At 55.2% G+C, this 27,514-nt stretch overlaps 2 protein-coding genes across 3 annotated transcripts in view; one reads left to right on the top strand and one right to left on the bottom strand.

Moving 5' to 3' along the window:
* Window positions 1-353: 353 nt before the first annotated feature.
* On the bottom strand, window positions 354-1,623 carry LOC119142345 (C-C motif chemokine 3-like 1). The gene is made up of 3 exons (XM_037375182.1): window positions 1,504-1,623; window positions 1,120-1,234; window positions 354-612 (listed from the first exon to the last, which is right to left on the bottom strand). Exons 1-3 carry the CDS (start codon window positions 1,574-1,576, stop codon window positions 513-515), a joined length of 288 nt encoding a protein of 95 aa, XP_037231079.1. The 5' UTR covers window positions 1,577-1,623; the 3' UTR covers window positions 354-512.
* A 9,712-nt stretch (window positions 1,624-11,335) lies between these two features.
* Window positions 11,336-27,514, top strand: part of HIP1 (huntingtin interacting protein 1) — a 50,878-nt gene continuing 34,699 nt past the window's right edge. The window contains exon 1 of one of the 2 annotated variants that reach the window (XM_037375175.1): window positions 11,336-11,532. In XM_037375175.1, coding sequence (XP_037231072.1) covers window positions 11,416-11,532 — 117 coding nt within the window. In that variant the 5' untranslated portion in view covers window positions 11,336-11,415. The remainder of the gene's footprint in view (window positions 11,533-27,514) is intronic. The other variant, XM_037375174.1, reaches the window with a different exon arrangement.

Genomic DNA, 27,514 nt, shown 5'->3' with positions numbered 1-27,514 from the left:
CACATGCTTGGGCATCCACCGGGGCAGTGCTCAAGCCCAGCCTGGCAGGCAAGGGGCAGGAGGCACGAGCAGCTGCCCGGCACCCTGCGGGGAGCAGGCAGGATGAGCAGTGCTCAGCCATGCTGGGGGCTGTGCAGCACAGAGGGGCTGGTGGCAGCCAGGAGCCACCCCACTGCCCCACAGACCCATCCAGTGTGAGCCTGGGCCCTCTGCCAGCTGCCACTGCCCAGCACAGCCTCCCTGAAGCATCCCAGGAGATGGCAAGAGAAGCTGCAGGTTTTGCTCCTTTTTATTATACAAAAATAACTTCAAAACAATCATATAAATTAGAATAAAAAGTTTCACTACAAATACCAAATAAATTAAAATTGCCTTCTCATAAACTTAGAGCTAAACGCTGTATTAAATAGTCTGCCAACTTCACAGGCAGTAAGAAGACAGGGACGTGTCTCAGAGGTGCCCATGAGAGCAGGTCCTTGCAGAGGTGATGCCTGGAGGGAGCAGGGCATTGCTCAGCTACTGCCTGCCTTGTCCTTGCGGTAATTCACGATGTCCTGGACCCACTTATCATCAGGATTGCCACAGACCCTCCTGCCTGCAACTGTGGTAAATCTGCAGAAGGAAATCCAGTCGAGGTGAGGAGGAGGGGAGAGGGAGAGGGAAAGAGAGGGGAAGAGGAGACCATCTGCTCCTTGCCCCCAGTGAACCTCGCCAAACCAGACAGCCCTGTAGATGCAGAACAGCCCCAGGGAAACATGGGGAGGGGGTGTTTGCGGCTTAATGTCATTACAGGTGTCCTGCTCTCTGCCACTTCAGCCACTTCATTCCCAGCTTACTCCGGCTGGGACACCATCCTGTCTCAGTACCGCTATGTGGGGATAAGGGGGGGTGACCAGAAAGAGCTCTTTTGGCTCAAATCTAATCGTGAGGTCCAGAAACTGGCTGCACGGGATGTGGGACTGGCCTTTCTCTGAGGTGTTTCCAGGTTGTTCTGCTAACGTGGGAGAGCCCAGCCTAGTGTTTTCCCCTGCCAGGACAGGGTGAGGGCTGAAGTTTCGAGGCACTGCCACCCTTCAGTGAGGCAGGGCCCCCCTGGATTCAGGTGGGAGATCTACTCACATCACAGCTGGCTGGAAGCAGTGGCTGCCCGTGTGCTCATACATCACCACACGGCTCGAGGGAAACGCTTTGGTGCTGTATTTGATGCAGCAGGGACCAGAAAAGTTGACAGAAACTGGAAGAGAAGTTAAGTTTTTAAACCAGACCAGGAAAAGTACCAGCGGAGAGAAGCACGGTCAGAAGACCAGAAGGTCCCTGCTGGAAGGGGTGCTGCTCCCGCCATGGGCTCCCACCACAGCCTCCCTTCCCACAGGAATCTGGAGTAGCAAGGTGTGCGTCTCCTTTCCCACAGCAGATGTGTGGCAGGGAGAGCTGCCGAGCATTACTAGACCTTACGCAGCAGAGCGAGGCAAGAGCTCCTCAGAGAGGAGAGCTTGGACTCACGTGGAGAAGAGGAGACCTGGCAGTAGAGGACAGCTGCAACAAGTACAGCGAGGGCGGGCGCGGAGGTCTGCATGCTGCTGTTGGGTGGAGGTGGATTGTGGGCGTCAGGAGAGAGTGTTGCAGTGCCCTGGCTGTGCCTTGCACGTCGTCCCTGCCTTCGGCCACTTTATAGAGGGAGTCGGCAAACGGGGACAGAAACGCAGTGGAAACGTTGCTGGAAGTCATGACACAGTGGAAAAAGTCCTGTGTCAGGGGTACCACAGGGCCCTGGGTGGGGAAGTGCCCAGGGCCCCAGAAAGAGTAGTGCCCTAACATGGCATGTTATATATCAAACCACAAAATGACAGAGAACAGGATATGACCTCTTTTTTCCCTTCCCCTGACCAAAGGACTCTGTAGAGAACCTAGAAGTAATGATTCAGAAAATTAGCAGATGGACTTCTTGCCTAGAGGTCACATGATGGCAAGGGATGGAGAATGACCATGGCTGCCACGCATTCGTGTTTCCTAGAACATCCGCCTCGCAGACCGGGGACAGTTCGCTTCTCCCACAGCAGCCGGAGCAGGAGAGCCCCGAGCCGGGCAGCCCAGCCCAGCAAGGCACACAGGGCCCTGTCCTCCCGCAGGAGACGGGGGCTTCCTCCACCAGCCCCAGGCCATCAAGAGGGAAGCATGCAGAGCAGAGCACAGAGCGTGGCGTCATCCCAGGTCCCGGCTCCTCTTCTGACCACGACCGTCACTTGCAGCGAGTCATTATGAAACTGGTTCTGTTGCTACATTGCAGCTTCACAAATACCAGTGACAGCCAAGATAGCACCATGTTATCCATGGACATGCGAATCAGCCATTAATGTTTACAAAGAGCTTTAGAAGCTCATGACCGTGTTAGCACAGCAAACTTGGTTGAGATGGATTATTTGGCTCCAGCAGTGTAGAACCCACACCCTCCTGACATCACTTTGTTGTTGTCCCACCAGCCACAGCCACATACAGATGAGATTTGCTGGTTTAGCTCATATTGTTTGGAACAGGAATGGTGTCACTGCGCTGGCAGAAAAACCTCTGTTGGAAATGCTACATCCCTACAGAAAGGCTCCGTGGACTTCCAGGCAAAGGCTTGCAGACGAAGCCTCAGGAGAGCAGAAGAAGAATAGGGTCTTCATGGTGCTAGTAAATGTGTCCAGGTGCCAGACAGCCACAGCTGCCATGCAAAAGCTGCATGAGCAGGCTGCCTTTTGCTATGGTCCAGTGAAGAAAGATGATCTAACTCCTCTACAAAGGAGATTACAAAATAGAAACTGCTGCCCAAAGCGGTGGCCTTCTAGGAACCCAGAGGAGGAACTAGAAGGGAAGTGAAGAGATTCCCTGGACCAGCTGAAGAAGAGCTGACTCCAGGCCTGGGGCTCCAGGGCACGATGCACACCATCACCATGTCTCAGTAGACTGAACACTTTGAAAAAGGGAGCCAGACTTGTTAGAAAGTGTGGGCTAGGTGGCATTGCAGGATTTGTTTCACACAGAGCCTTTTGTTTCACTAAAACAGTAAGCATGAGTAAAACTGAGCCAGGGCAGGACCATGCGTGGCTGCCTGGCTGCTGGGGAGCCTGTGCCAGCCTGGAGAGCGGGTGGCCAGGGAAGGTCTGCCTGCAGAGCCCTGGGACCCCAGGGCACACGCCGCAGCGAGGCTTTTGCAAAGAGGCTGCTGCAGCAGGGACAGGCGCTGCCATCACACAGCAAGGCAGTCTCCATTCAGCCCGCAACCCACGGTGCCTCTGCCAGCCATCACAGTTCAGTTCCCAGCTTTGCCTTTGCAGCCGCGAAAGCCTTGGCGTATCCATTCATTTCTCTGCATCTCTCTTCCCTCACTGACGGGATTGCTGCCATCCCAGGTCATGCTGAGGGGTTAAGCTCTCAGAGCAAGAGTGAATCAAGGCAGCCGGAATCAAGCCTGAGGCTTTACTCACCCGTGGCAGAGAAGGACTCATGGTACCTTGCTCTGAAGAGCTGAGGAAAACCCCAGGATTCATCTGGGATCCTGCCTGCTCTATAACCCTCCTTGTCCTGTGCTCCAGAGCCCATTTGGATGCTGGAAACCTTGCACCCCCGGGGGCATGAGGTCCCATCACCAGTGTCCTGGGCTGCAGTGTCCATCTGCAGTGGGGCTGGGCAGATGTCAGCCTGCTGCTGGTCCATCCCTTGAGCGGTCATGAGTGGCTCATCGTGCCTGAAGCACCTAGCTTAACCTATCAGGGAGCCTCAGGAGAGTGGCTGTCCCAGGGAGCTGCAGCACACCCAGCACAAGATGTTAGCACCAGCAGCAGCAGGGCCAGCCTGGAAGGTGTGTGTCGAGTCACAGTCCCAAATCCACACAAATCCACAGCACCTCCGCACGCCCTCCGCGCCCCCGTCCTGCGACATGTGTCCATCTGTGCTGACAGGATGCCTGGGGCAGAGACACAGCAGCTCCCTCCACCCCCATGCCCAGCTCAGCCGTGCCGTAAGCGACCCCCCTCGCCCTGCACCCACGCTTCCCCCACCTCTGGCAACTCCCGGGCTGGCTGTGGATGTGCTGCCTGAGGCAAGAGACTGACAGCTTGGGGTGCCCAAGGTAACAGACCAAGACTGACACCCCTGCCTGAGGCAACAGATGGCAGGTTGGGGCTGAGGGTGCTGGAAACAGGCTGGGAAGCAGATCTGAGGGACTGGCAGGCTGGGAAACCGCCTTGGAGAGGCAAGACTGAGATCAGACTGAGATGAGACAAGAGGAGATGCACCCGTGACCTGCTAACCTAGGTGCCATCAACGTCTACCGCTTTCATTCCCCTGCTCCTTCCATTTCGACCAGTGTGTGCAGACCCAACGTGCACACATTCCCCGTTCAGACCAATCCTAATATTCCTGTTGCACATCTCCGCACAGGGACTAGAATAAAAGTGAGAGGAGGAGAACAGACTGGGGAATGAGCTGGAGATGTCCCTGCTGATGCAGCTCACACCAACACAGCCCAGCTTGGAGCTGCTTTTAGCTGAATGTTCTGGATGTTCTTGCAATATTCAAATATGGGTTTGATGGAAATGTCAAGATTCATTCTGAAAAATCAATATTTTCTATCAGGAATATAAATGCGCCTAGACATATTCAGTGAATTATCTCTCCTTTCAGATATACCGGGCTGCATTTCCTACTTCCATTCATCGCAAAAAGAATTCTTGGAGGTTTTGACACCTCCGTTATTCCCCCTATTCACTGTTTTCCTCAACTCTGTTCCTTCCTTGAAGGAAGATTTTGTATTTCAGTCTTGGCTGATGCTTCCTGCCAAGACAAATAATGCAAATCTCTAAATATTTTGATTTCTAAAACCTCCTCCATATCATACATCCTAAATAGTAGCTATTTATGGAGTCTGTGAAACCTCTGCCTTATGGTGTGTTTCAGCTTTCGATAGAAACCACACATGGTATCTTTGGATGCATCATCAGAGCAGATTTGGCACGCAGGAGGAAGTCTTTTCTTAGCCCTGAAGGCAGCCTGCTCCACCACACTGACTCAGGCTGGAGTCATGACTCGGGAATCACGTTATCACAGCGCCCCTGGGAGCTACCAGATCACTAATGTAGGAAAGTCTGGTTTTAACTGGGAGCAAATCAGCTGGAAACAGAAACAGAATGACTGGGGGATGTCAGCGCTCACTGTGTGGTATGGCTCCAAAAAAGACAAGAAAGACCTCAGATGAAAATAGGTATTTTCCAGAGGAATTGAAACTTTCTAACATGGGAACCGAGGTCTGCAAAATGATGAGTGGCCTAGAAATAGGGACAAATAGCGGTTATCACTGTGCCTCCCAGAGCAAGAACCACAGACCATCGAATGAAGCTGGCAAGAGCCAGGTTTGAAATGAACAGAAGGAAGCAGCTCTTCATACAAGGAGCTCCTTGCCAAGGGACATGGTGATCGCAAGGAAATTTCCATGTGTCTGAGTCAGGGCTTGGATTTAAAAGCGATAATCTCAAGATTTGTAAACTGAGAATGGTTGGAGGCTGAGAATGCACTCAAGGGAGGCAGCACAAATATCTGTCTTTTTCTTCAAGGCATCTGCTGCAGCCACATCTGGAGGTACTAAGGCTGGGCGATATGGACCCTTATTCTGCATCCTCTGGGACTGTTCCTATTTGATTCCCCAGGACAACTGGTCCTACAAAACTGTACAGAGTAGCTTGCGAAATTGCACTGAAACCCTTGGGCTGAAATTTTTATATCAGTATATGCCTCCAGATGAGTATTTTTTGTAAATGTCAGCAGAAAGACACCAGCGGTTTCTAAGCACACAGCAAGGCAGAAACATTTTGCTGCAGTTTGTGCGCTTTTCCAAGAAAAATTTGGGGTGCCTAGAAAAGCCTCACTTTTGGACCAAGAGCCTGAAGAGTGGGAGGTGGCTGGCTGCCATGTCAGGATGTGGCCCTCACAGAAATTTGGCAGGACTTGCAAGGACAGATGCAGGCTGCCTTTACCAGATTACAGCCACGCACACATATATCTTTGTCTCCCTGAAGATGCCCTCAGCACTGAGCACCATCCTGCCTGGAGCTGGGCAGTGTTTGCCCAGCAGCTATAGCACTGCGTGAGTGCTTTAATTACGGCAGCTGAGGTTCAGAGAAACCAGGAGAAAAAGATTCGGGTGTCAGCTTTTGAGACATCCAGGACATTTCTGAGCACTTGGCGTTAGCTGGTGCTTTGTACTTGCAAAGTCTGCCTCCTGTTGTCTTCAGCTGGAGGTACGTGTGACGCCTGCAACAGACTGTGGGACTTCAGGTATCTAGAAGACAAAGGCAATGCTCCACGAGAGCGCCGGTAAATGGGGAGTTATGCCCATATCATAAAGGGAAAACGGGGATAGACTGGCTCTCAGGTCTACAGCCCTGCAGCCCCTGCCTCAGACACTACCCACGCTCTTCCACAGCAAGCGCAGGGTCCTGCATGCAGCCCTGCACACCCCAAGTCCTGCACATAAAAGCTTTCCTCAGCGATCCCGCTCTGGCAGCCAAAGGCTGTCTCACAACACAGAAGCCAAGCAAGCCTGCCACGTCCTACCTCGGGAGAGACCAGCTTCTCCCACCACCCGCTGCCGGCACCAGCAGCCTGGGCTTAGTGGTCGCCCCCAGGGCTGCCCTGGGCTCAGTGCAATGCAGCCAGAGCTGCTGCCCGTGCGATGGGGACGCTCTCCAGCAGATGGCAAACACTTCCCACCTCCAGACCCTGCTCCTGAGCGAGTTTCTCACCCAGGCAGCCCAAGGTCCCTGTTGGGTTCAGGTCTCCTCCTGTAGATCCATGCTCAGCTTTGCTTTTCAATTCTTAGACCAGCAGAGGCAGCTCCTGAGGCTTTAGTGCAGTGTACACACCCGCTGACGTTTTGGAGTTACAGCCCTCCTTGCAAAACCTGGGCAGGCAGGACACCTTGCCCAGGACAGAGGTGAGGGCCCCAGGCACCCTCACGCTCATCAGCTTAGCAGCCCCCTCCAAGACCCTCTCCCAGTCCCCTGCCAAGCGGCTGCTCTGCCTCCAATGCTCTCCCAGGTCAGAGCCGGCGTTCCTGTGCCAGGACTGCCCCTTCCCTTTCTGCTTGCACCCCACATAGCAGCCCAAGGGCTCTCTGGCAGCACAAGCAGCCAAGGACTCAGCAGCAGCACCGGTTTGCCCAAAGCATGACAAAAATGGGATCATAAGGTGAAACCCGGCCATATGCACGTTCCTCCTGGTGCACTGTACTGCCCCAAGTGCTCTGTGCTCTGCCAGGGACCGACCCTTCTGCTGGGGCTGGACTGCCACCCTGCACCAGAGACCCTGCTCTTCTCCCTGCACCAGGTGAACACTTTGGCTCATGCTTTTGTCCCAGGGTCAGAGCAAATAGCCCTGTTCACCAGGCCTGGAGGTTTTCCTGCAGCCAGAAATGGTTGCAGTATTGCATTTGTGGAAGGCTGGTCATGGCCACTGCCCTCCCCCTGCATGGCTTTCCAGATGTGCCCTCCAGGGACAGCTCATCCCCCCGGGCGGGCTCAGGAGATTGTGCCTTGGGGTGTCTAAAACGGCCGCTGACCGCTGACAGGGACCATTCGGGAGCTCACCTCCGGGGGAGGGTAAGAGAGCAGGATCTTTGCACAGAGCCCTGTGCCCGCCTGCTCCGGCGCAGCCAGCGGGTAACAGAGGAGGGACTGTAGCACTCTCTGTGCCTCTGTTTTCTTGCTGAAACAAGGGGGATCTGTGCTCTCTCTGAGCCCGGGCCAGGCCATGGGAGGGCAGAAGTGTTGCAGCAGCACCCTGGGACTCTCCCAGCTCTGGCTGGGGTGGGGGTGTCTGGAAAGGGAGCCTTTAGCTCCCAGCCCCTGGGAAAAGAGCATCCCTCAGCCCTGGCCAGGGCCCACAGCCCCTACAGTCCCTTGTGGCCCATCTCCCCCCTCTTCTCCCCCTTTCCTTGCACGACCTTTGGGTTGAGACAAGCTGAAAAGCAAAGTCCTGGTGGAGAGGGAGCAGCCCCCCTTTAGGGCTTCTATGGACAGGAGCCACAAAGCACCAAGCAGCAAGGGGAGGCTGCCCTACGGAGCCCTGCAACAGGGGAAGGACCAGCTCTGGTCCCCCCTGCCCAGCCTGAGCTAGTGCTTGGTGGGTGTCACACACTGCTGAGCACTATGCTGCCCGAAGGGAAGAAGACAGGGGACACACATCATCCTCTCCATGTCCCAGCAGACACCAGACCCATGGCCTCCATCCTGCAGAAGTTACTCAGGTGCAGACAGCCCAGGTAGCTACTGAAAGCAAGGAAGGTGACCACGCTCCACAGCCCAAGCCCCAGGCCTCCTGCCCCAGAAATACAAAAGCAGCTACACCTGGGTGTGTGGCGCTGGGGGAGACAGCATCTGTCCCCACAGACACCCCCATGACATGCTCTCCCATCACCCTTTGCCTCCAGACTGCAGTCCAACCTCTTGGACAGGAGCAAGAAGAGGACAGAGCACCTCAGCAGATGGCTTCCAAGAAAGAGCTGGGGCGAGAGGAGGGATGCCCAACCTGTCTTCCCTCCACCCTGCTCACTTCTAGACCTTCCCCATCATTTCCCCATGGAACCTGAGGCAAAGGAACAGCCCTGTGCCTTCCCCTCTCCCAGAGCACCTCTCAACCTGCCTAAAAACAAGGCTCCCAGTCCCACCAGCACGGAGCCCCCCAAATCCCTGCAGAGCAGCCAAGCCTGGGCGTGAGCCCCAAAGCACAACCCAGCACAGCCACTGCATGAATTGGGGTCAGCCCAGGGTGGTCTGACCAGCTGCCCATGGGCAGGATCCTGGCTCTATCCTGTTACAGCCCCTGTCTTGCAGAAGTCACGAGCAGCCAGCAGAAACAGCCCGCACTGGCCTGCAACCAGCCACCCTCCTCTGCTCCTGCCCAGGCAAGAGGAGTCTCCCAGCTGGCCAGCCCTGGTCCCAAAATGGGCACTCAGCCCTGGCCGTGGAAGAAGAGGACGTGACTGTTCTTCAGTAAGAGGGAGTAGATAACACGAGGTCTCAGTCTTGTGGTCCCTTGCTTTGGCGTCAAGGTTCGGCATCCTGGATCCAGGCCCGCATGCTGGAGAGGTGACGCAGCAGCAGGATGCTTTTAGCCAGGCAGAGGTGTGGGAGAGGTAGGCAGATCACAGGGACCTTGCTGTCCTTTGTCAGATGCTCTCCTCTGTTCTTTCTTTCCTCCATCTCTATTTGGTAATGACTTCATTTCTTCAATTATTAATCACCTCACTGCAATAGTGGCTGAATTAAACCCATTAAACTTCCTCTGGGACCAGCCCCAAGGAAAGAGGCAGCTCTCCAGAAAGTACATTAGAGAGAAGGCAGACAGGGAGTCGAGACAAGCTGGGGTGGGAGGAGATGCCCTTGCTGCACAGTGCAGGTCATTTCCCGTCAGCTGTGAATCTGATATCCAAGGCAGAGAGACAGGTAAGGTCTATCGTGCAAACAGCCTGTTCACACATCCCACTGGGCAGCTACAGGAAAGCATTTGCGTGGCAATTGGTTCTGCTGAAAAATAAGCCAGAAAAGTAAGTTGCACAAAAAGAATTACTTGCACAAGAGCTCCTGACAACCCACATCCTGAACTGTTGTTCCCAGATTGCCCCATCACCCTTAGCAGCGGCAGACAGGGTGGGTTTGCAAGCTACTCCCCACCTGAAGCAAAGACACTGATTTCGTGTGGCCTGCTGTTAAGGATCCAGCCAGGACGACCCCCACAGAGCCCACCCTGCCATCACTGGGGACTAACTGGTGTCTTTAGAGAGTTTTCAGTCTGCAGAAATACCAGTTTGTCCAAATTTTGCAGAAATGTTTAAGTTCTAGCAAAGGTCCCAGCAGGAAATTGGCCTCCAGAGTGGGACGGGATTCCTGGTTGAAACCACAGGAGCCAGACACAGTCCAGCAACTTGCCAGGATGAGAGAAAGCCAAGACCGGGCCCCAGCACAAGTCTCTGATTCTCTGATGAGCGAAGGGACCAGAGCTATGAGCCCAGGTCAAGTTATACAGAAGAGCATCTCAACCATCAGTATGCCAGCTGTTCTGGGGAAGCAAAAACCTTCTCCCACTTCTTTTTCCTTGTTTTTCAGACATCTGTAACCATTTTTCACCCCTCTGCCAATGGTAGCAGAGAAATGCCCAACCCTCGTTGCTCTGCTCTGCCAGTTGTGCCTGCAGCTGCCTCCTGCCGAGCACACCCTCCGCACAGCTCCCCTGCCACAGCCACAGCCGGGTGAGGCGGAAGGCAAAGGCGCACACAAGCTTGGAAAGGGCTGTCAGCCCCCCCCAGCCCCCCGGCAGGTGGCCCAGGGGTGCCTTCTCCCCAGTCCCCGGCAGGACTCAGATGCCCTGAACCCATCCCAGACGCAAAGTGAGGCCAGACAAATGCTGCCCAGCGGGATACCGGGAGCGCGGCCCAGCCCAGCCACTGAGAAGTGCTGGGGGCAGGCCTGGGCCTGTGATGAAGACCAGGGGAAGGGGGGCCGGGAGAGCCGGGGCCGGGGAGGGCCGGGGCGCAGGGGCCAGAAGCTCAGGGGCTCCGCATGGAGACGGCAGGGCCGCCCGCTCCGCGCTGCCCATGGCCCGTCTGCCGGCTGGGTGCAGCCGTCTCACCGCTGCGGGGCCGAGCCGGGCCCCAGCGCCTGGGGGCTGCGGGAGCCGCGCAGTCCCGGGACTGAGGGACCCCCCAGCCCTGCCCACCCGGGCTGGCTCCAGCCGCAGCTCAGGCTCGTCGGCACCGGGGCGCTCGAGCGCGGAGAGGCCCGCTTCGGGCCGGGGCTGGGCCGGGCCCCGCAGAGCCCTGCCCGGCCGGGGCCCCAGCGGCCTCGCAACCCGCCCCCGGCCTCGCAACCCGCCCCCGGCCCCGCGCCGGTCCCGGCCCCGCGGGGGAGCGCCCCGCCGCGCAAGAGCGAGTCCCGGGGCAGGACAGCAGTTGTAAGCGGCAGGCGCGCAGACCAATCAGCACAGGGCGATGGCAAGGGGGCGTGACCACGGGGCTGAGGCGGGCGGTGCCGAGAGGGCTCTCCCTGAAGGCGGGGCTCTGTCGGAGGGGCGGGAGCTGGCGTTGAGTAACGTCCGGTTGGACCAGTGAGCTTGGCGGCAGTCACATGAGCGGGCCGCCGGAGCCGGCTCGGGGCTGGACATTCCCGGGGCTTCCCCTTAAGCGGCAGCGGGGCCGGCAAATGAAAATTAAGAGGGGGGACCGCGGGCGGAGCCACAGCTGCGGAGGCAGTGCCGGTGGGGCGTGCCCACGCGTGAGTGGCCGGTGGGCGAGCCAATGGCGCGGGGCCCGGCCAGCGGAGGCGCCGGAGCGGAGCGCTGGCGAGGGCGCGGCGGGGCCGGAGCGGCGGCGGGAGCGGCGGGGCCATGGACCGTGTGAGCAGCTCCATGAAGCAGGTGTCCAACCCGCTGCCCAAGGTGTTGAGTCGGCGGGCGGGCGGCGGTGGCCTGGAGGCGGAGCGGGAGAGCTTCGAGCGTGCCCAGGTACGGGGCGGGCCGCGGGGCGGGGCGGCCGTGCGTGGTGCCGACTGAGGGGCAGGGGCTGTGGGGCGGGGCCGGAAGGCGGCGCCTGCCAGGTAGCTGGAGTCGGCCCAGGCGGGCGAGGCTGGCCCGCGTGGATTCATCCAGGTGGGCGTAGCTTGTCCGAATGGGCGGGATCATCCCAGGTGAACCACGGGGGGCGGGGCTTACCAGAGTGGGCGGGGGCAGCGCAGGTGAGCGGAGTTGGCTCAAGTGGGCGGGCCTGCGCCAGGTGGGCGGAGATTGATGTGCGGCCCCGCCCACCCGGGGATGGATGGTCCCGCCCAGGAGAGCCCCCTCCCTCCCCCCCCCCCCCCCCCCCCCCGCGGCGGGCCAGGGGTTGCCATGGCGAGCCCCGGTGGGACGCCGCTGCTGGGCCCCGGCACGCTGCCCCCCTCCTGTCGCAGCCGGGGCTGCTGGCAGGGGTCTGGGGGCTCCATCCTGCATCCCCAGGGCACGACCCCCTCTGCCTCCGTCCCCCGCAGGGGACACGGCGCTGTGCCCCCGCGGGGCCAGCTCGGGCGGGGCGCGGGGCTCCCGGGAAGGGGCAGCCCCGCGGGGAACCGGGCACGTTTTGCTCCCCACGGCACCCACAGTGCGTGGATGGGCCCTTCCCCTCTCCCCTCGCTCTGAGCCGTCCCTCGGGGTCCTGCATCGCCGGGACGCAGGGGAGGGTGGGGGCCGGGCTGGGGGGGGCAGCGGGGGTGCTTTCAGGGAAGAGGCTGGCGATCTGGGGAAGGGGCAGCGGGGGGGGGCGGCTGCAGGGGGGGTGAAGAGGCGGGGGCGGCTGCAGGAGGGGCTGGGGACCCCTCGCCCCTGCCCCCTGCCCTGCCGCGGGGGGGGAGGGGCGGTCGGCGGCTGCGGGCAGGACCTGGGTGAGACCCGGGTGGGAACGGCACGTGGTGGCGGCTCGGTAATGGGAGTAAAACCGAGGGTCGGCGCTGAGGTGCCCTTACAGCAGAGAGACCCACCGGGCTGTGGCTGGATGCAGCGGCAGCGCCGCGCCTCCCCCGGCCGAGCCACCTCCAGTCACTTACGGCACCAAAGGGGGAACCAGGACGGGTTCGCTCGGGCAATCGCCGGCCTGCTCCGTGTCACCAAACATCCCCCTGGGACCCTCGGAGCTCCCCCGGCCCCCCGAGAGCTGCTGCTCTCCAGAAGGGCAGAGCTGGGGGGCCTGGCTGGCGCAGGGGCACCCACGGCACCCAGCACCCCGGCAGCGTGTGGCCCCATCGTACTGGCTGCGTTTCACCTTCCATGCTGATCAGCAAATGGCAGAGGATGGGTTTTAGGAGCTCGGTCCCTGCCTGGCTTTTCGTTCTTTTCTGTTCAGCTCTGCGCAGTTTCCTTCCTCACTTCTTTTTTTTTTTTTTTTCCCTCATTATTTTTCATAACTTTGCAGTTTAGGGAACTTGCCAGGCACCCCTCAGATCTTCCACACATTGGTCATCCAGTTTTTACCAAACTTCTTCTTTCTAAGGTTTTTTAATAGAAACTTTGTGAGTTGGCGGGTTTTGGAGATTGGGGGTTGGGGTTTTTTTTGAAAGTGACTTTTCTTAAGAAAAGTTTAGTCTGTTAGGTGGGTTTTAAAGTTAAGATCTTACCCGTGTTTCTGCGTGTAAAGGCTCATTCCCTCCTTGCCTCCGAACCTGCCTGGCTCGTGACAGCAGCACACTCACCAGGAAGACTATTCTGGGCTAAGAGAGCCCAAACAGGCAGAAAATGGGTCAAAACTGGCCTTTAGTGAGCCTGAATAACACCTTGGGTTTGGCACCACCCTATTCCTGTGGTCTGAGACTCAGCTTGACAAACGAGAGCACCCTATGAAGCGCTGGTGGTGGTGGGACACCCTGGTAGTGGGGAGATGTGGTGGCAGGTAGCTGTCATGGTGGTGGGACGTTCTGATGGTTGGATGCTTTTATGGTGGTGAAACATTCTGATGGTTGGATGCTTTTATGGTGGTGGGACATTCTGGTGGTTGGATGCTCTTACAGTGGTGGGACATTCTGGTAGAAGGACACTTGCATGGTGGTGGGAGGCTCTGGTGGTGGGAGGCTTTCGTGGCATCACATTGCACATCAGCTCTGCCCTGACAAAGTCCATCTGTTGGCCTGGGGACAAATGGGAATGAATATCCCAGTGGCCTCTTTTCTTCTCCCATGGTTGGTCAGGCATCTCGGTTTTCCTGGTGATGCAAATTGAGAAATCTGAGGACATGCTGAAACATGGTGTCGCTGCCGTTGTGCTGCTGCGCGTCCTTGCTGCCTGCTGGGCAGGAGCTGCTCAGTGAGAACCATGGAGATCAGGCCCTCTGGTCCGGACACACACCCAAGGGCTCCCCTTTTACCACCAATGCTGACGGTTTGCACAGGAAGTTGAGCAACAGGAGCACCAGATCATGCAGTTCTGTCCCGCAGATGCATGGCTGTACAGGGCGCAGCGTTGCCGGGCAGGGGACCAGTGTGCAATGACTGTCTCCCTTTTGCTGGTGTTCCACTTGCTGTCATTCACCTCTGCTCATCACCTCAACCTTGGTAGAATAAATCTTTGGACAGAGCAAAGGTCATCAAGGGAGGAGAAAAACCACCAAAAGTGCAAATTCTGCCGTATATTGAGGTAAATGTTGGTTTATCTGAGTGTGACGTGCATCCCCTGCAAGTTCTCCTGGTTGTATTGAGGAGCATGTCCTGGAGTCAGAGCTCTGCAGTGAAGGTCCGAAGACCTCCTCTTTTAGGTTGGTGCATTGGGATCTTCCCTCCTTGGGTCTCCCTCCCCTTCTCACTGCAGTAGCCCACAGCAGACATCCTTGTGCCATGATGGTGCCAAGGAGTGAGTTTCATTCTGTGCTGTGGCTGGGCTGACAAAGACCAGATGTTCAGCAGCTGGATGAGCCAAGGTCTTGAGGGTGAAAATGGAGTCAGAAGGATGCAGAACTTCTGTGGGGCACAGAGGGTGCACGCCAGGGTGAAATGCTGGGCTGTGTTCCTTCTTCACTTGTGTTTTGGACTGCCGTGGGGAATTTCCCATTGTTCCCAGCAGGGACATGACCAGTGAGGGCAGTTGCAGGCAGAACTGCAGACTGACGGAGGTGGTGCATGGCATCCCCAAGCACCAGCTGGCCCCTGGAAAGCCGAAGGTGTGGGAAGGTCTCCTTCATGACCCAGTGTGATTCTGCTCAGCTGTGCCTACACCAGCCCCTTCCCTCTTTTGGGAAACCAAACACTGGAGAGGGGCAAAGGTGCTCAGAAAGTGAAGGTGGGGGAAGCGTTCTTGAAGTCCCAGCACCATGTGTGCTGCGCTCCAGGCCTTATTCCTGCCCCTGTGGGCAGAAGGAAAGCAGTACACTGTGATTGCATGTTGTCTTCTGGGCTGCAGAGACAACAGAACTCTGCCGTATTTCCCCCCGTCCCCATTGTGGAGAGGGACAGAAGTTTTGTGCTGGTCCCCCCCGAGCTCACATCTGCTGGGGATTCGTGCCAGGAGATGTGGTGCCGCCTGGTACCGAAGTCACGTGCCCATCAGGGTCCCTGTGCACTTGTCCACTGGGGACAGTCCTGAGGCTGATCCATCCTGATAGTGGTGAGTGTCGGGGGAAGACCCTTCTTGTTTAAAATTCCTCCAGAAAATCTAAAAACCTTGTGCTTTATCTTCTTTGACTGCAGGTTTTTTTCTGAGAAAGTCACCAAGTAGCAAAGAGAAACGTGGTCCTCTTGTGTCACCCACGACCGCCACTTTCTCTTGCATGTTTGCTTGCTGGGTTCTTAGGACTGTGCATTGCTGCTGGACCAGCAGTAAACGCAATTTGTGAGTCAGAAATTACCCTGGAAAGGCATATTTGCCACAGTGATTGCTGATCTGTCTGCATCACTGCTGCTATCATAAGGGGTCCCTGATGTGGTGCGGTAGGGTGTCAAACTCTGCAGCTCAGGGTTTCCCTGCAGGGAGATGAAGCATCCTGAATGCAGGTGATGCCACATCTCCTTAGAAAGGTTTTTAAGGTCCCGAGCATCCATGAGCCACTCCACCACCATCTCGGAGGGGCTGCAAAGCTCTTTTCCTTCCTGCTCTGCTGCTGGGGGAGCCCCCTCAAAGACCAGGTATGTAGAGACACTGCAGAAGAAGGAGAAAAATGTATCGGGCACAGTGATGTCAAATGAAACGGGCTTTTTGTTTCCCTCCCCCAGTGTTGGTTAGTAAATCCTTTCAATGTGGGAACCAAATGTTTTCACAACAAAACACAGGTTGAAAGCAGCTTTGTGCCCATCCTGGTCCTTGCAATGGGCTGTGCCACCTTCGGGCATCATTGCAGCCCAACTGCCACCATTAATGCAATTAATCCCTTTCCCCCATCATTTACATAACTGGGAATATGTCACTGTATCTGCCAGCCATAGCAGCCCTGTTGTTTTCAGACCAGACCTGGCTTGGTATGACTTGCAGTCACAGAGGAAATACCATTTTACTACTGAAAAAAACAATTTTTGTGGTTCAGATGCTGCAGCCGCCGGCAGCTTTGCCAAGAACTTCAGTTCTTACACAGGAAATGAGGCTCCTTTCAAAGCACCAGAGTGGGGCTATATATATAGCCTCTCTGAAAAGATATTTAAAGAAACATATTGACACTAGCAAGAACAGGAAAAAATAGCTCCTGGCTGCAGGGAGCGAGGGCTGAAGGCAGCTGAGCCCATCCTGGGGGAGTAGGTGATACAGGGGATTGATTCACAGCTCTTTCATCTCCAGTAAAATGAGCTTTGCGCTGCGTGAACCCCCATGCTTTCGGACTCCTGTCTTTTGATAGGAATTAGAGGTGCTCGGGATTGAATACAGCTTCAGCAGCAAAGAAATGAGTCATCTCATCTCTTTTCAGCAAGTCCCTCTTAGGAACTTATTTCTGTCCCCAGGGAAAGAAAATAGTTTGCCTTTTACCAGATTAAGGGCTGCTTTTCTCTTTAGTGCAATATGGGATTGGGTTGGTTTTTTTTTTTTTTTAATATGCAGGAATAACTGTGGTTTTTAATGGGGTGATGGACTCCAGAAGTGGCTGAGCCTCAGAAGGCCAAATAGGTTTGGTGCTGCAAGTGGGGGTGACTTCTGCCACTGAGTCCAGGGGGCTGCTGCAGGTGGGACCATGATGGTTTTGGACCCCCAAGTGACAAGGGGGGACCTTGCCCCAAATCACATCAGAGGCTGAGCAGGCAGGCAGGGATGCTGGGGGACGTTGCTGCCCAAGAACCTCTTGCCCCTTGCTCAGCATGTGCTGCCCTGATGGTTTCAAAAGGTTCTTTAAAATCTGATCTTTGAAATACAGCTGAGCATGAACAATGTGAGCCAGGTGGTGTCATTAAGTTGGCTCTGCAGTGAGGAGAGGGCTCCCACCAAGGGTGTCTTGTACTAAGGAGTGCAGGGGCTCTTGCCCTCTGAAATTCAGCTTGGTTAACTCCATCCTTCTGCAAAGCTGGGGAGAAGTAGCCAGCCAGGCAGATTATTTTTACCAAATTCCCCATCAGGGTACTGTGGACTGAGTGTGGTCCCCTCCAGCAGCACCGGCAGTGACCCCTGAGCCCAGGGAAAATGGTGGGGAAGGGCAGGTAGGATGTGGGCACCTGTCGTGAGGAGGGAGTGGCTCATCCCAGCTCTGCTCTTCCAGGGAAAAAAACCTCTGGACAGACCAAAGTGAACAGGCTGAAGCTGCAGGAGGGACAATTTTGGCTGGAGATTGAGAAACCAAGGGTGGGGAGAAGGTGCCCATTGCAGCTCCCAGCACATCATCCCACGGGTGCGGCGCGGGGCCAGGCTGAGCGTTGCCTGCTCCGGCACCATCCGGCACACAGGCACTGGGGCTGGAGCACCCGAATGCTGTGCCCGTGCTCATCCCATCGCCCACCTCCAGCTCTGTAACTCACTCACTGTTGTGGCTGGTGGAGTGGAACGGCTGCCCCAGCCTCTGTGCAGGTCCTGAGCTTGGCAGACGCTCAGCTTCTCGGGTGCGTGTATTTCTGAGCCTGAAGCTGGATGTATTTGTGGCTGAAAGCAGGCAAGAACAGGCGTAGTGGTTTAGAGCCAGAGGTCGCCATGTCTTTGCAGACTTGTTCTTGCACAAACCTGACATTTTTGTTTGGTTTTATTATTATTATTATTATTTTAATTTAATTTTTTAAATTAAATTTTAAAAATTAAATTTAAAAAATTAAGAATATCAATAGTTACATTTGAAGAAACATCCTCCGCACACAGCAGGCAGTGCTGGGCAGGCTCGTGAGGCTCAGCCCCGGTGGGCTGGGTGCTGGCGCTGGGTGCTGGCTGCAGAGAACTGACTCAAAACCTCCCTGTTCTGAAGGGATTTGGCCCCTCTGCCCTGGGGTGGCCCGTACCGGGGCAGGGGGCTGGCAGCTGGGGGGTTGCACAACAGCACGAGGGCTGGAGGAAGGGCCAGGTCTCAGCCCTAATCTCTGCCACCAGCTTGGCTGATTTATTTTGCACAGTCACCAAGTCAGAAAACTTGCCGGGGACAGGCTGTTCCCGGCTGACAGCAGCCACCAGCAGCGCAGCCTGTGCTTTAGCCCGGACGTGCGAGTCCTGGCCCACGGCTGGCTAATTACACATTGTGGGCTGGCTAATTACGCATTGTGTGCTGTTCCGGGCTAATCACGCACAGGGTAAATGGTCCTTGGTCCACATGTGAAAGGTGAAGTTACTTGCTTAAAGGCGTATACAGACATTTAATATTTTGTCATGGACAAATATTTGTGTGTCCAACACAAACTCAGAGTGGTGTGGGTTGGAAGGGACCTTCAGAGATCATCCAGTCCATCCCCCTGCCATGGGCATCTCCCACCAGACCAGGGTGCTCCAAGCCCCATCCCACCTGGCCCTGAACCCTGCCAGGGATGGATGTGGAACTGTTGGAGCAGGTCCAGAGGAGGCCACAAAAATGATCAGAGGGCTGGAGCACTTCTCCTGTGAGGACAGGCTGAGAGTTGAGATTGTGCAGCCAGGAGAAGAGATGGCTCTGGGCAGACCTTGGAGCAGCCTTTCAAAACTTAAAGGGGGCTTATAAGATGGGGGCAGGCTTTTAGGTAGAGTCTGTTGTGATGGGACAAGGGGGAATGATTTTAAAGTAAAAGAGGGGAGATGCAGACTAGATATATGGAAGAAATTTTTTACAATGGGGGTGCTGAGGCACAGGCACAGGTTGCCCAGAGAAGCTGTGGGTGCCACATCCCCAGGAACTCAAGACCAGGTAGGAGGGGGCTCTGAGCAACCTGCTCTGGTGGGAGATGCCCCTGCCCATGGCAGGGGGATTGGACTAGGTGACCTTTCAAGGTCCCCTCCAGCCCAAACTATTCTATGATTCCATGGGAGATACACAGCTTCTCTGAGCAACCTGTGCCAGTATCTCACCACCCTCATCATAAAACAGTTCTTCCTTATGTCCAGCCTAACCTATGTCCAGCCACATTCAGCTTGAAACTCCCTCTTAGCTCACAGAGCTTCCTTTTGTAACTGCAGAATTTCAGTCCCTTCTTTGGTGGGACATTTCTGCAGCTTGACAAGTCTCACGCTCATGGAGAGCATCTCATGTGGGCTGGTCGTGGTTGGCGTTGTACCACGAGGGTGGGCTTAGCCTTGGGGCTGCTGCAGGGCACAACCCTGGCCATAGCTTCCAACGTCTTCAGGCCAGCACAGAGGTGCTCCCAGGTGGCCCCAGTGCCCACCGCAGGCTTTGAGGTGCGGACGTCCATCAGCTGTGTCTTGGAGCCTGTGCCTTGCTGCAGGACTTTGTGCTCTCTCACTGATCCCTTCTTGCCCTGCCTTAGCCCACTGTGCCCGTGTGGTGCTCGGACAAGCAGATGCCATTGTGTTCTCTGTTTCCACCAACGCAAAGAGCATCAGCGCGGTGGCTGCAAAAGTTGTGTTACTGGGAAGTCAGGTAGCTGTAGAGCTCATTCAGCTTTATTCAGCTCATAGGGAGGCTACCTGGCTTTTTTTATGGCTTGGTCATGAAACTCCAGTTGTGAGGTTGGCTTGAGTTGCCCAGATCTGTCATACTTGAGTCTTGAGGTGGAGAAGACTCTTTGTCACTTGGCTGTTGAGCAAACTAACAAAACTCTGCCTGTGCCCCTCCCATCTGGGTTTTTGGTCCTGCTGCCCCAAATGCTGCATCAAAGGCTGTTGGCAGCTGGTTTCTGTTCCCTGGGGGGTCCCCGTGGTCCGGCATTCACTGCCCGGCTTTCTACCATTTCACTGCTTTGTGACCCAATTCCTGCATGGCACAGTGCAGCCCCTCAGCCACCACCGCTGTGCTGCCGGAGCTGAGGCGGCAGGCCAGGTGTGCCACCAGGGAAGGCACGTTAAATATTTACAATGCAGAAAAAAAGTGAGTTGCAGCAAACAAAAGGACCCTTTGGGAGAGAAGGCTTCTCTCGCCAGAGCAAGGCTGGAAACTTGCAGCTGATTGTTACCATTTGTCTCTTTTATTCCATGCAAGCAGCTCGGCAGTCTCTAGAGAGTGCATGGCATCACTTTTTATTTTAATTAGCAGATGCTGGCTGGAAAATAGTGGTTTCCAGTCATTGTGTTGACATGCAAGTAAGCAAGAATACAGGGTTTCATAGGTGCAAATGGTGTTGTAAGGTGCTTGTGCCAGAACATCAGAGTCACCCAGGGACTGGTCCCTTCTCCTGAGAGCCCAGAAAGGAGGTGATGGCATGAGTGCTGAGACCTCACCAGTAGACCTCACAGACCTAGTGATGTATGTCCTGAGATACAGCTCCCACCAGGCAGCGTTCCGGCAGGATAAGGCATCTGGGCGCAGGAGGGCTCTGGGTATGGTTACAAAGAGTCATTTGCTCTCCTGCACAAGCGAGATGTGGCCCGCAGCTCCCCAGCCTGCTGCTGGTGGAGGGCCCTGTTCATCCAGGTGCGGAATAAATGCAATCTCTGCCATCCACTGACTTAACACTCATCAGCATTTCTGCATCTTGGGGGGCTCGGCAGCAGGTTACACTGGTGCTGTGGACATCGTGGTTGTCCCTTTCCTCCTGAGCCATGGTTACTGTGTGCACCAAGTGTGCCGTCTTCAGGTTGCTCCTTGTGGGCCACCCAGTCCAGCTCTACAACCCTCAGAACTGCTCACAACAGAAGTCCCACACCACTAGTTAGTGTTATGCAAAGATTTTCCAAGGTCTTAAGGCAATGCTGAAGTGGAGACAGAGGAAGACTTTGACGACTTCTGGGTTGAAGAAGTCAATGTAGACTAGGAATGGCCGTACCAAAGAGATGGCTTCTTTGGCACTGAATAAGTCACTGAAGTTGTTGAAGAAGCTATCTGTGCTGGTGGAGCCGTTCCTAGTTTGGGACCTGGTGGAGACCTTGTGTTTTCCCTGCCAGAAAGGTTTTGTGCAGTTCACAAAACAGATGGGAAGGAAATGTTCTGATAGAGACAGCGAGGTCTGGCTGCTTCCACGGAGGTACATACTTGTCTGGAGAGGGCAAAGGCAAAGTGTTTCTGAGTTTCCTCAGTTTTATGGTCTCATTCTGTACCTGGAACTTGCATGGTCTGGACTGTCCTGCTGGGATGCATGGAGTGGGTGTCAGGTGAGGCTGTTAAGCCGTGCAAGAGCCAGCCTGGGGAGCGGGGAGCTGCATTTCAGCATGGCTCTTTCCTCCCCATGGTCCTGGGGGACACTTCATGCCCTGTCTCTGCTTACTGTGGTACCTGCCACAGGTGTTGGTAGATGTACCTGTGCCTCCACCCAAGCACAGAGCATCTGGTTGCTGCAGGGACCCAGGCTTGTGTTGGGGAGGGTCATGCACAGCGTGGCATGAAGGTGGACCTTTACCTCCTGTCCTCGTGCAGGAGGGGTGAGAGGTGGCGGGATGACTTGGGACACAGCACAACCAACATTTTGGTGGGTGGGATCCAGCCTGGAGTTTCTGCCATGCCCCACAGCTCTTTGTGGGCACCTTGAAGGGTGATATTAGCTGAGGAGCTGGGTTGAGCAAGACCATCTCCTGGCTTCACTCATCTCCTGGTGAGATGCTCTTGGCCTCAACAAGAGGACACACTCCTCTCTTGTTTGTCTTCCTGGCTACTGCAGTCCCACTCCAGCTCTTTTTATAGTACAGAAAGAAGTGCCTTGAGTTTCTGAGTCGTCTGGGAGGCCAAGCACACAGGGAGGAGTCGCAGCTAGAAATAGGGCTGCTCACTGCTTATGCATTCCAGTTTTATTATTTTTTTAGCTATGTCCAAGTTTGAAGAGTCCCACTGCCGCAAGCACTGAGCTGGGAACCATGTCCTGCATTTTTTCCACTCGGATTGAGTCTTCCTTCTCCTTTGCCTTATTCCCAGTGCCCTCACACCAGCTGTTGAGCCTCTACGAGATGGCTTTCCCAGGGAATGAGGTCTCTCAACCCTGCCTGTATTTTCTGTAACCCCCAGATTTCACACCTTGGCATGGCTGGTTTGGCAGAAGAGCTCCCTGTGTACCGGCAGCATTGGCCAAAGCTGCAGAAATTAATAATGCCTGGGGGGTGGATGACCGAATCAGGTATTTGCTAAAGCTGCTGGGTGGTGAGTGAAGAGCTCGGACAAAATGTTCAGTGATTTCTGCCCACTAGGAGGGAAGCGAAGCTTCGTCTGCTGCACAGACAAAATAAACAAGAGCAAAAAGGAGAGGACAATTTGTTTGACAAAATCTGTGGTTTTCAGCCCCATAAAATGAGCTGGGATTTTAGCTGTAGTGCAAAGCCAAGGGGCTGGCGCAGGCTCCATGGGCATCCCAGCGGGTCTGCTCCTCTCTCCCATGGGAGTGGGGAATAATTAACTATATCACCTCTAGACTTCGCTATTAATCCCTTAATACTTGGATACCATTTTAGGGCATGCCATGGCTGCAGTCTTCCCCTCTGAGAGTTTTTATCACACAGGCACTGGTTTGGGTCCCTGCTGCCACTTGTCTGCTGGCCTCCGTGGTGCCATGCGTGTGCAAGCATTATTCAGGCAGCTGGGCTGCATCAGCCAAGACAGGCTGACACAACACCGGTGCCTGCTGGGAGTGGGACACACTGGGGAAAAATTCATCTGAGGTCAAATCTGAACCGATCCCTTCCTCTGATCAGCCATCGTGTGGAAACAGCAATTAACCAAACTGTCCCTGTTACACCTTTTATGATTGTCCTCCCTTTTCTGCTGCCTTGACTAGCTCTGGGAACAATTGCTTTCTAGTTATCCAGCTTCACTCTCCATCAGCAGAAAAAAGAGATTTTGCATATCCTGGAAATGCTAAGAACTGCAGATTCCTATCAGAGCGGATGAAGTCTGTCAGCTCCTTTCTTCTGATGATAAGCAAATTTTGGGTATCTGATCCCAGCACCTCCAAGGGACTGTTTCTTTCCAGCTTGCAACCAGAAGTGGTGTGTTTACTGCTCGGTGAAATAACCAGCGGACGTTGTCGTTGTGAGCAGTGTGCGTAGCCATGGTGAAAGCTGCTTCTTCTTATCCTAGGTATTTCCATTTTTTCCAGCCCTAGAGGGCAAGTAGGACTGATGCTCAGCTCCTTCTGCGTCCCTGCCCCACGTAATGGCTGCAGCAGTGATTCCGGGGCTGTCCCTGCAGCCTGGATGCTCCTGTATGTGATGTCTGCTCCTCACCTGCATTTTTTTCTCCTGGTCCTGGTGTTCAGCTGCAATATGCTCTTCTCGCAGGTAGCAGCATTGTGCAGATTCTCACTAGTTGTCACCATGCAGATTTCTGTTTCTCTGTGCCTCACCGGTGAGCGCTTGGGTACGGCACCGAGCACTGGCCGTGGCAGCTGGGCTGTGTTCAGGCCTCTCTGGGTTGTTTATGATAGTATCAGTCAGTAGATTTCTAGCACAGTATTTATCCAGAAATGTAAAAAAAATTGCCCTGATTCCCTGAATGCCATGGGAACATGGAGGATTTTCTACAGACAAGCACTGGGTGCGGCTCCTGTGGTCCTCGGGCAGGTGCCTCACTCAGCCGTCCACCTTCACCCAGACCAGTCTTATTCCTGTGGCGTTTGTGTCCAGGAGGCTGGCTGTCACCCACCGGCTTTCACAGGAGCCCTTGTCCCCATGTCACACCAGTCACACGGGAGCCCTTGTCCCTGCATCACGCCAGCCAGCTCTGTCACCTTCCAACCTGCATGTTCCTTGGAGGAGGGTGCCCCAGGGCGGCGAGGACCACGGTCCCCTGTGTTGGGCTGGCCTGGCAGTGTCTGACGACTGCCGAACTGCTGAAAAAGAATGAAATTGGGTGTGTTTAGTAGGATGTTTGATTTTGAGTACTTGGAAAACTTCAGGACTTCGCTGCACCAGCCGGACCCTTTATTGCCATCTCTGGGAGAACAGGACTGAGCTGCTGCATGTGGCTCATCTGCTGGTGGGAGCGCTGCATCATGGATGGGGGGTGACCGTGACCGGCGGTTGGGGTGAGGTGCCTGCTTGCACTTCAGCTCCAGCTCAGCTGTCAGTGCATAACCAGGAGCACACAATTTGTTTCTTGGAGCTGATGCCTCATCGTGTTGGCGTCCTGTGTGCCCCTCTGCCAGCGATACATGCCCAGCGCCGTCGGGCAGCAGTAGTATTGTGTACACTACGGATGCTGTGATTTGCTTTCGAGAGCAGAGATTTCCCTCTCAGATTATATCCTCTGATTTCCTGAAACAACAGAGAGATACTGGGCCCACCCTTCCCTCTGCCCTGTTTAATTCTGGCCGGGGCATCCTCAGGGTGCAGAGCAGCTTCCCTGCCTCCTGTCCTGCACCCGGCCGGGGCTGTGCTGCCGCCTTTGTAGCCCCGGTAGTGCTGGGGACAAGCGCTGCATCCCCCTGAACCCCATCCTGCTGCGGAGGAGGCATCATCCTGCTGGTGAGGTTGCAGGAGGCCAGGACCGGGGTGCTGGGTGCCGCTTGCCCATGAGTCAGGCCCGTGTCTCAGTGGAGTCACACGTGGGTGAGCCACGGGGCACCAGTGGCTCCCAGCGCAGGGGCATCTCCTGCTGCCACCGGCGAGGCTCCCAATGGAGCTGCCTCTCGCAGTCTTGCCCCAACCAAGTGCCTGTCATCCATCTTCCCCGTCCTGCCAGGAGGCACGGTTGTGTTTTCCACACCCAGAGCTAGGTTTACACTCTCGGTTCCTCTCCAGCCACGGTGCTGCGGCTGGCAGGAGCAGGACAGCGCAACCCTTTCTTCTTGGGCTGGGTAAGCCAAAGGGTGTGTTGGCACACACCCCAGCCAGCAGTGTTTGTTTTCAAACAAGGAAAATGAGTAAAAACTAATGTTTAGATCTCGGGAAGGGATCTCACAGCCTGCGATTCTCCCGTTGGTACGCGTCAGACAGGCAGCAGTAACAAACACATGAAGCAGTTTCCTTTATAGGCTGGGAGTTTTTTCCACCTCGGGCTCCACCCTGTGTCCCAGCGGAGATCCCTGCTCAGCTTTGCCTGCTCCCCAGGCGCCTTCCACACCCCACGAGCAGGCAGCGTGCCAGATGCTCAGAGCCCAGCAAAGTCACGGATCTCCCTGCGGGGAGCATCACCTGCAGTGGGGAGCGTCCACAGGCACAGGAGAGGTGTCAAACATGGGGAGCGTGGCCTGCTGGTACTCTTAAAAGAGCTTTAAAAAGCTTTGTAAAAATTTTTTTTAAAATTAAAAATTTTAAAAATAAAAGTTCTAAGATTTTTAACATTTTAAAACATTTTAAAATAAAAAAGATTTTTAAAACAAAAATTTTAAAATTTCCTTTTTAAAAAACAAGGAAAGCTTGCACTCACGTACCAGAACAGGACTGGCTTATTTTCCAATTATACATCCATCAGAGACTGTTTCTTGTACCTCCTCAGTCCCATCCTGTTCTGCACGAGGAGCGGGCGCCCATCGCTGGGCACTACGGTTACAGCCACCAGCAGCACACACCGTGCACCAGCAGTGCACAGTGGCCTGGGCACTGGGGCTTGGGGACCACAGCCATGGCTTAACGAAGGCAGATGCTCATTTCTGAACTGCTGGGAGATCCCAGGGGATGCATGCAGAGCTCTGTCCTGCTCCAATGCAGACAGCCCTTTGTCATCTTTGGGTTAGGTCCTATGCATTTATTAAACCAGTATTTATTAATTATAAAGGTCAAACCTTCCCAGCGGCAGAGGTTTGGATGCTGAGCGTGGGCTGTTGCCTTGCTGGGAGAGAGGGGAGTAGTTTCAGCCACAGGGTATCATCCTGGCAGTAGTAGCTTGCTGTGTAAGGGGATGCTGAGCAGTGAATTAAAAATGTCATTTTTATCTGTCATTTGGACATCAGTTTGTTTGCTCCAGCATTTTCCCTCTAGACTGAACTGGGCACCTTGATGCCACTGGGTCTGCTGGGAGGGAGACCAGCCCACTGCCCCTTCCCAAGGCCACAGGCTGCAACCCACAGCTCTTCGGAGCCCATGGCATGCTGGCACTTCTGGGAAGCGGCTCTGCAGGAGACAAGGAGGTGGACAGAGGTCTCCTCAGCTGGGCTGGGGGTGAGAGAGCTGGGAAGTGACCTGCAACACCAAAGAAAGCTGAAGAACCTCTGAGAGCACTTGGGGGAGGAGGCAGCATTGCAGCAAGACGGCGTTGCCCGCTTTGTTCCAACCTCTCCCTGCAAGTGCACGGCACTTAAATATGAATATACTCAGAGCTGGAAACTTTCCCAGGGCTGTAAATATGTTGCCTATTTCCTATAAATACTTTTTCCACTGCCTGTTAGCTAGAGGCGGGCTCAGCTTCTGCAGCCCTCTGCATCTGTCCAGTGCTGCTTTGCAGGCTGCAGGCAGGGTCTGGAAAGGAAGGGGTCTGGAAGGGTCTGGCAGCATCGCCCCACAGGGAGAACATTTGCTGTGGCATTTCCCAACTTATTGCATGAGGTGATTCAATTTCAGATTAGTTTGTTCCTCATTCATTATGTGGATGTACTGAAACTGTTAACTGCTGGGAGCATCCACTCAGCCCCCTTCTCCCCCATCTTCTGCATCTGCGTGGAAATAAAGCTCAGGAGAAGGTGTGAGAAGGTCCTGGGTGGGGGGTGCAACAAGTCTTGGCTGGGCACTGAGCTGAAGCATCACACACGTGGTATTGCCACCGGGTCTGCAGGTCTGAATTCAAAGGACAAACAAAAGCAGATAATTAAAATGATTCCTCTGATAAGGCAATTTGAAGATCATTTAAGGCAGAAGTGTGGAGACTGCTGAAGGGAGGGGGCTGCGTGTGTGTGGGAGGAGGAGGAGAACAGCATCCGAGGGCAGATGCTGAAGGTATTTGGCATGGCTCAGTCTCCAGCCCCATGGGCACCAGCTGTGCTCCACATGAAACCTCCAGCTCCCCATGCATGAAGCCTCCAGAGCAGAACTTAGGGGCTTCCAAAGGAAATTGGTGGGAGCTGTGTTTTATCAATCATCTTCTGAATCCTGGGCAGCACTGATCCACATACGGAGGGCCTGCAGTGTAGAGAAGCGCAGACAAAGTTGGGGGCCAGTGACGGGGGTAAATGGCCCCATTGCTGGGGATGGGTGCTGAGGGCAGTTACCCCCGCAGCCCTCGGGAGTGGCAGAGGAGCTCTGGGCACCTGCAGCCCAGGCAGCAGCGAGGGGCAAACACGGGAGCACCGAGTGCAGTGCTGACGGCTCAGTAGCACGGCCGTGACCTTTGCTGACCCTGTTTCCTTTGGGGTGTTTTGTTTATCTCGATGGTGTCAGCATCAGGCTTACGAGAAGGAAGCGACTAACTGCAGCGGTGCATTATGCACGTGTGAAGAAAGACCAAGCCTCAGCTGCAGCCAGGAAGGGTTTCCAGATAAGCTGCTCAGACGGATGGGGCCGCAGGGGACACAGAACACATCCGCGAGTGATGAGCAAGTGGTCACATACGTATTAGCTGAGGTTAAGCATGCAGGTTTACATCCCA

This window comes from Falco rusticolus, chromosome 1 (assembly GCF_015220075.1).
Source record: "Falco rusticolus isolate bFalRus1 chromosome 1, bFalRus1.pri, whole genome shotgun sequence".
Taxonomy (NCBI): Eukaryota; Metazoa; Chordata; class Aves; order Falconiformes; family Falconidae; genus Falco; species Falco rusticolus.
Note: the sequence above shows the minus strand (reverse complement) of the source record. Positions and strands in the feature narration are given on the sequence as shown.

Excerpts from the sequence above, each read along its gene's own strand:
- LOC119142345 (XM_037375182.1), bottom strand. The coding sequence starts at position 1,576 with ATGCAGACCTCCGCGCCCGCCCTCGCTGTACTTGTTGCAGCTGTCCTC. Across the intron at positions 1,235-1,503 it reads CCAGGTCTCCTCTTCTCCAC|TTTCTGTCAACTTTTCTGGT; the intron begins GTGAGTCCAAGC and ends CTTCTCTTCCAG. Across the intron at positions 613-1,119 it reads TGCTTCCAGCCAGCTGTGAT|ATTTACCACAGTTGCAGGCA; the intron begins GTGAGTAGATCT and ends TTCCTTCTGCAG.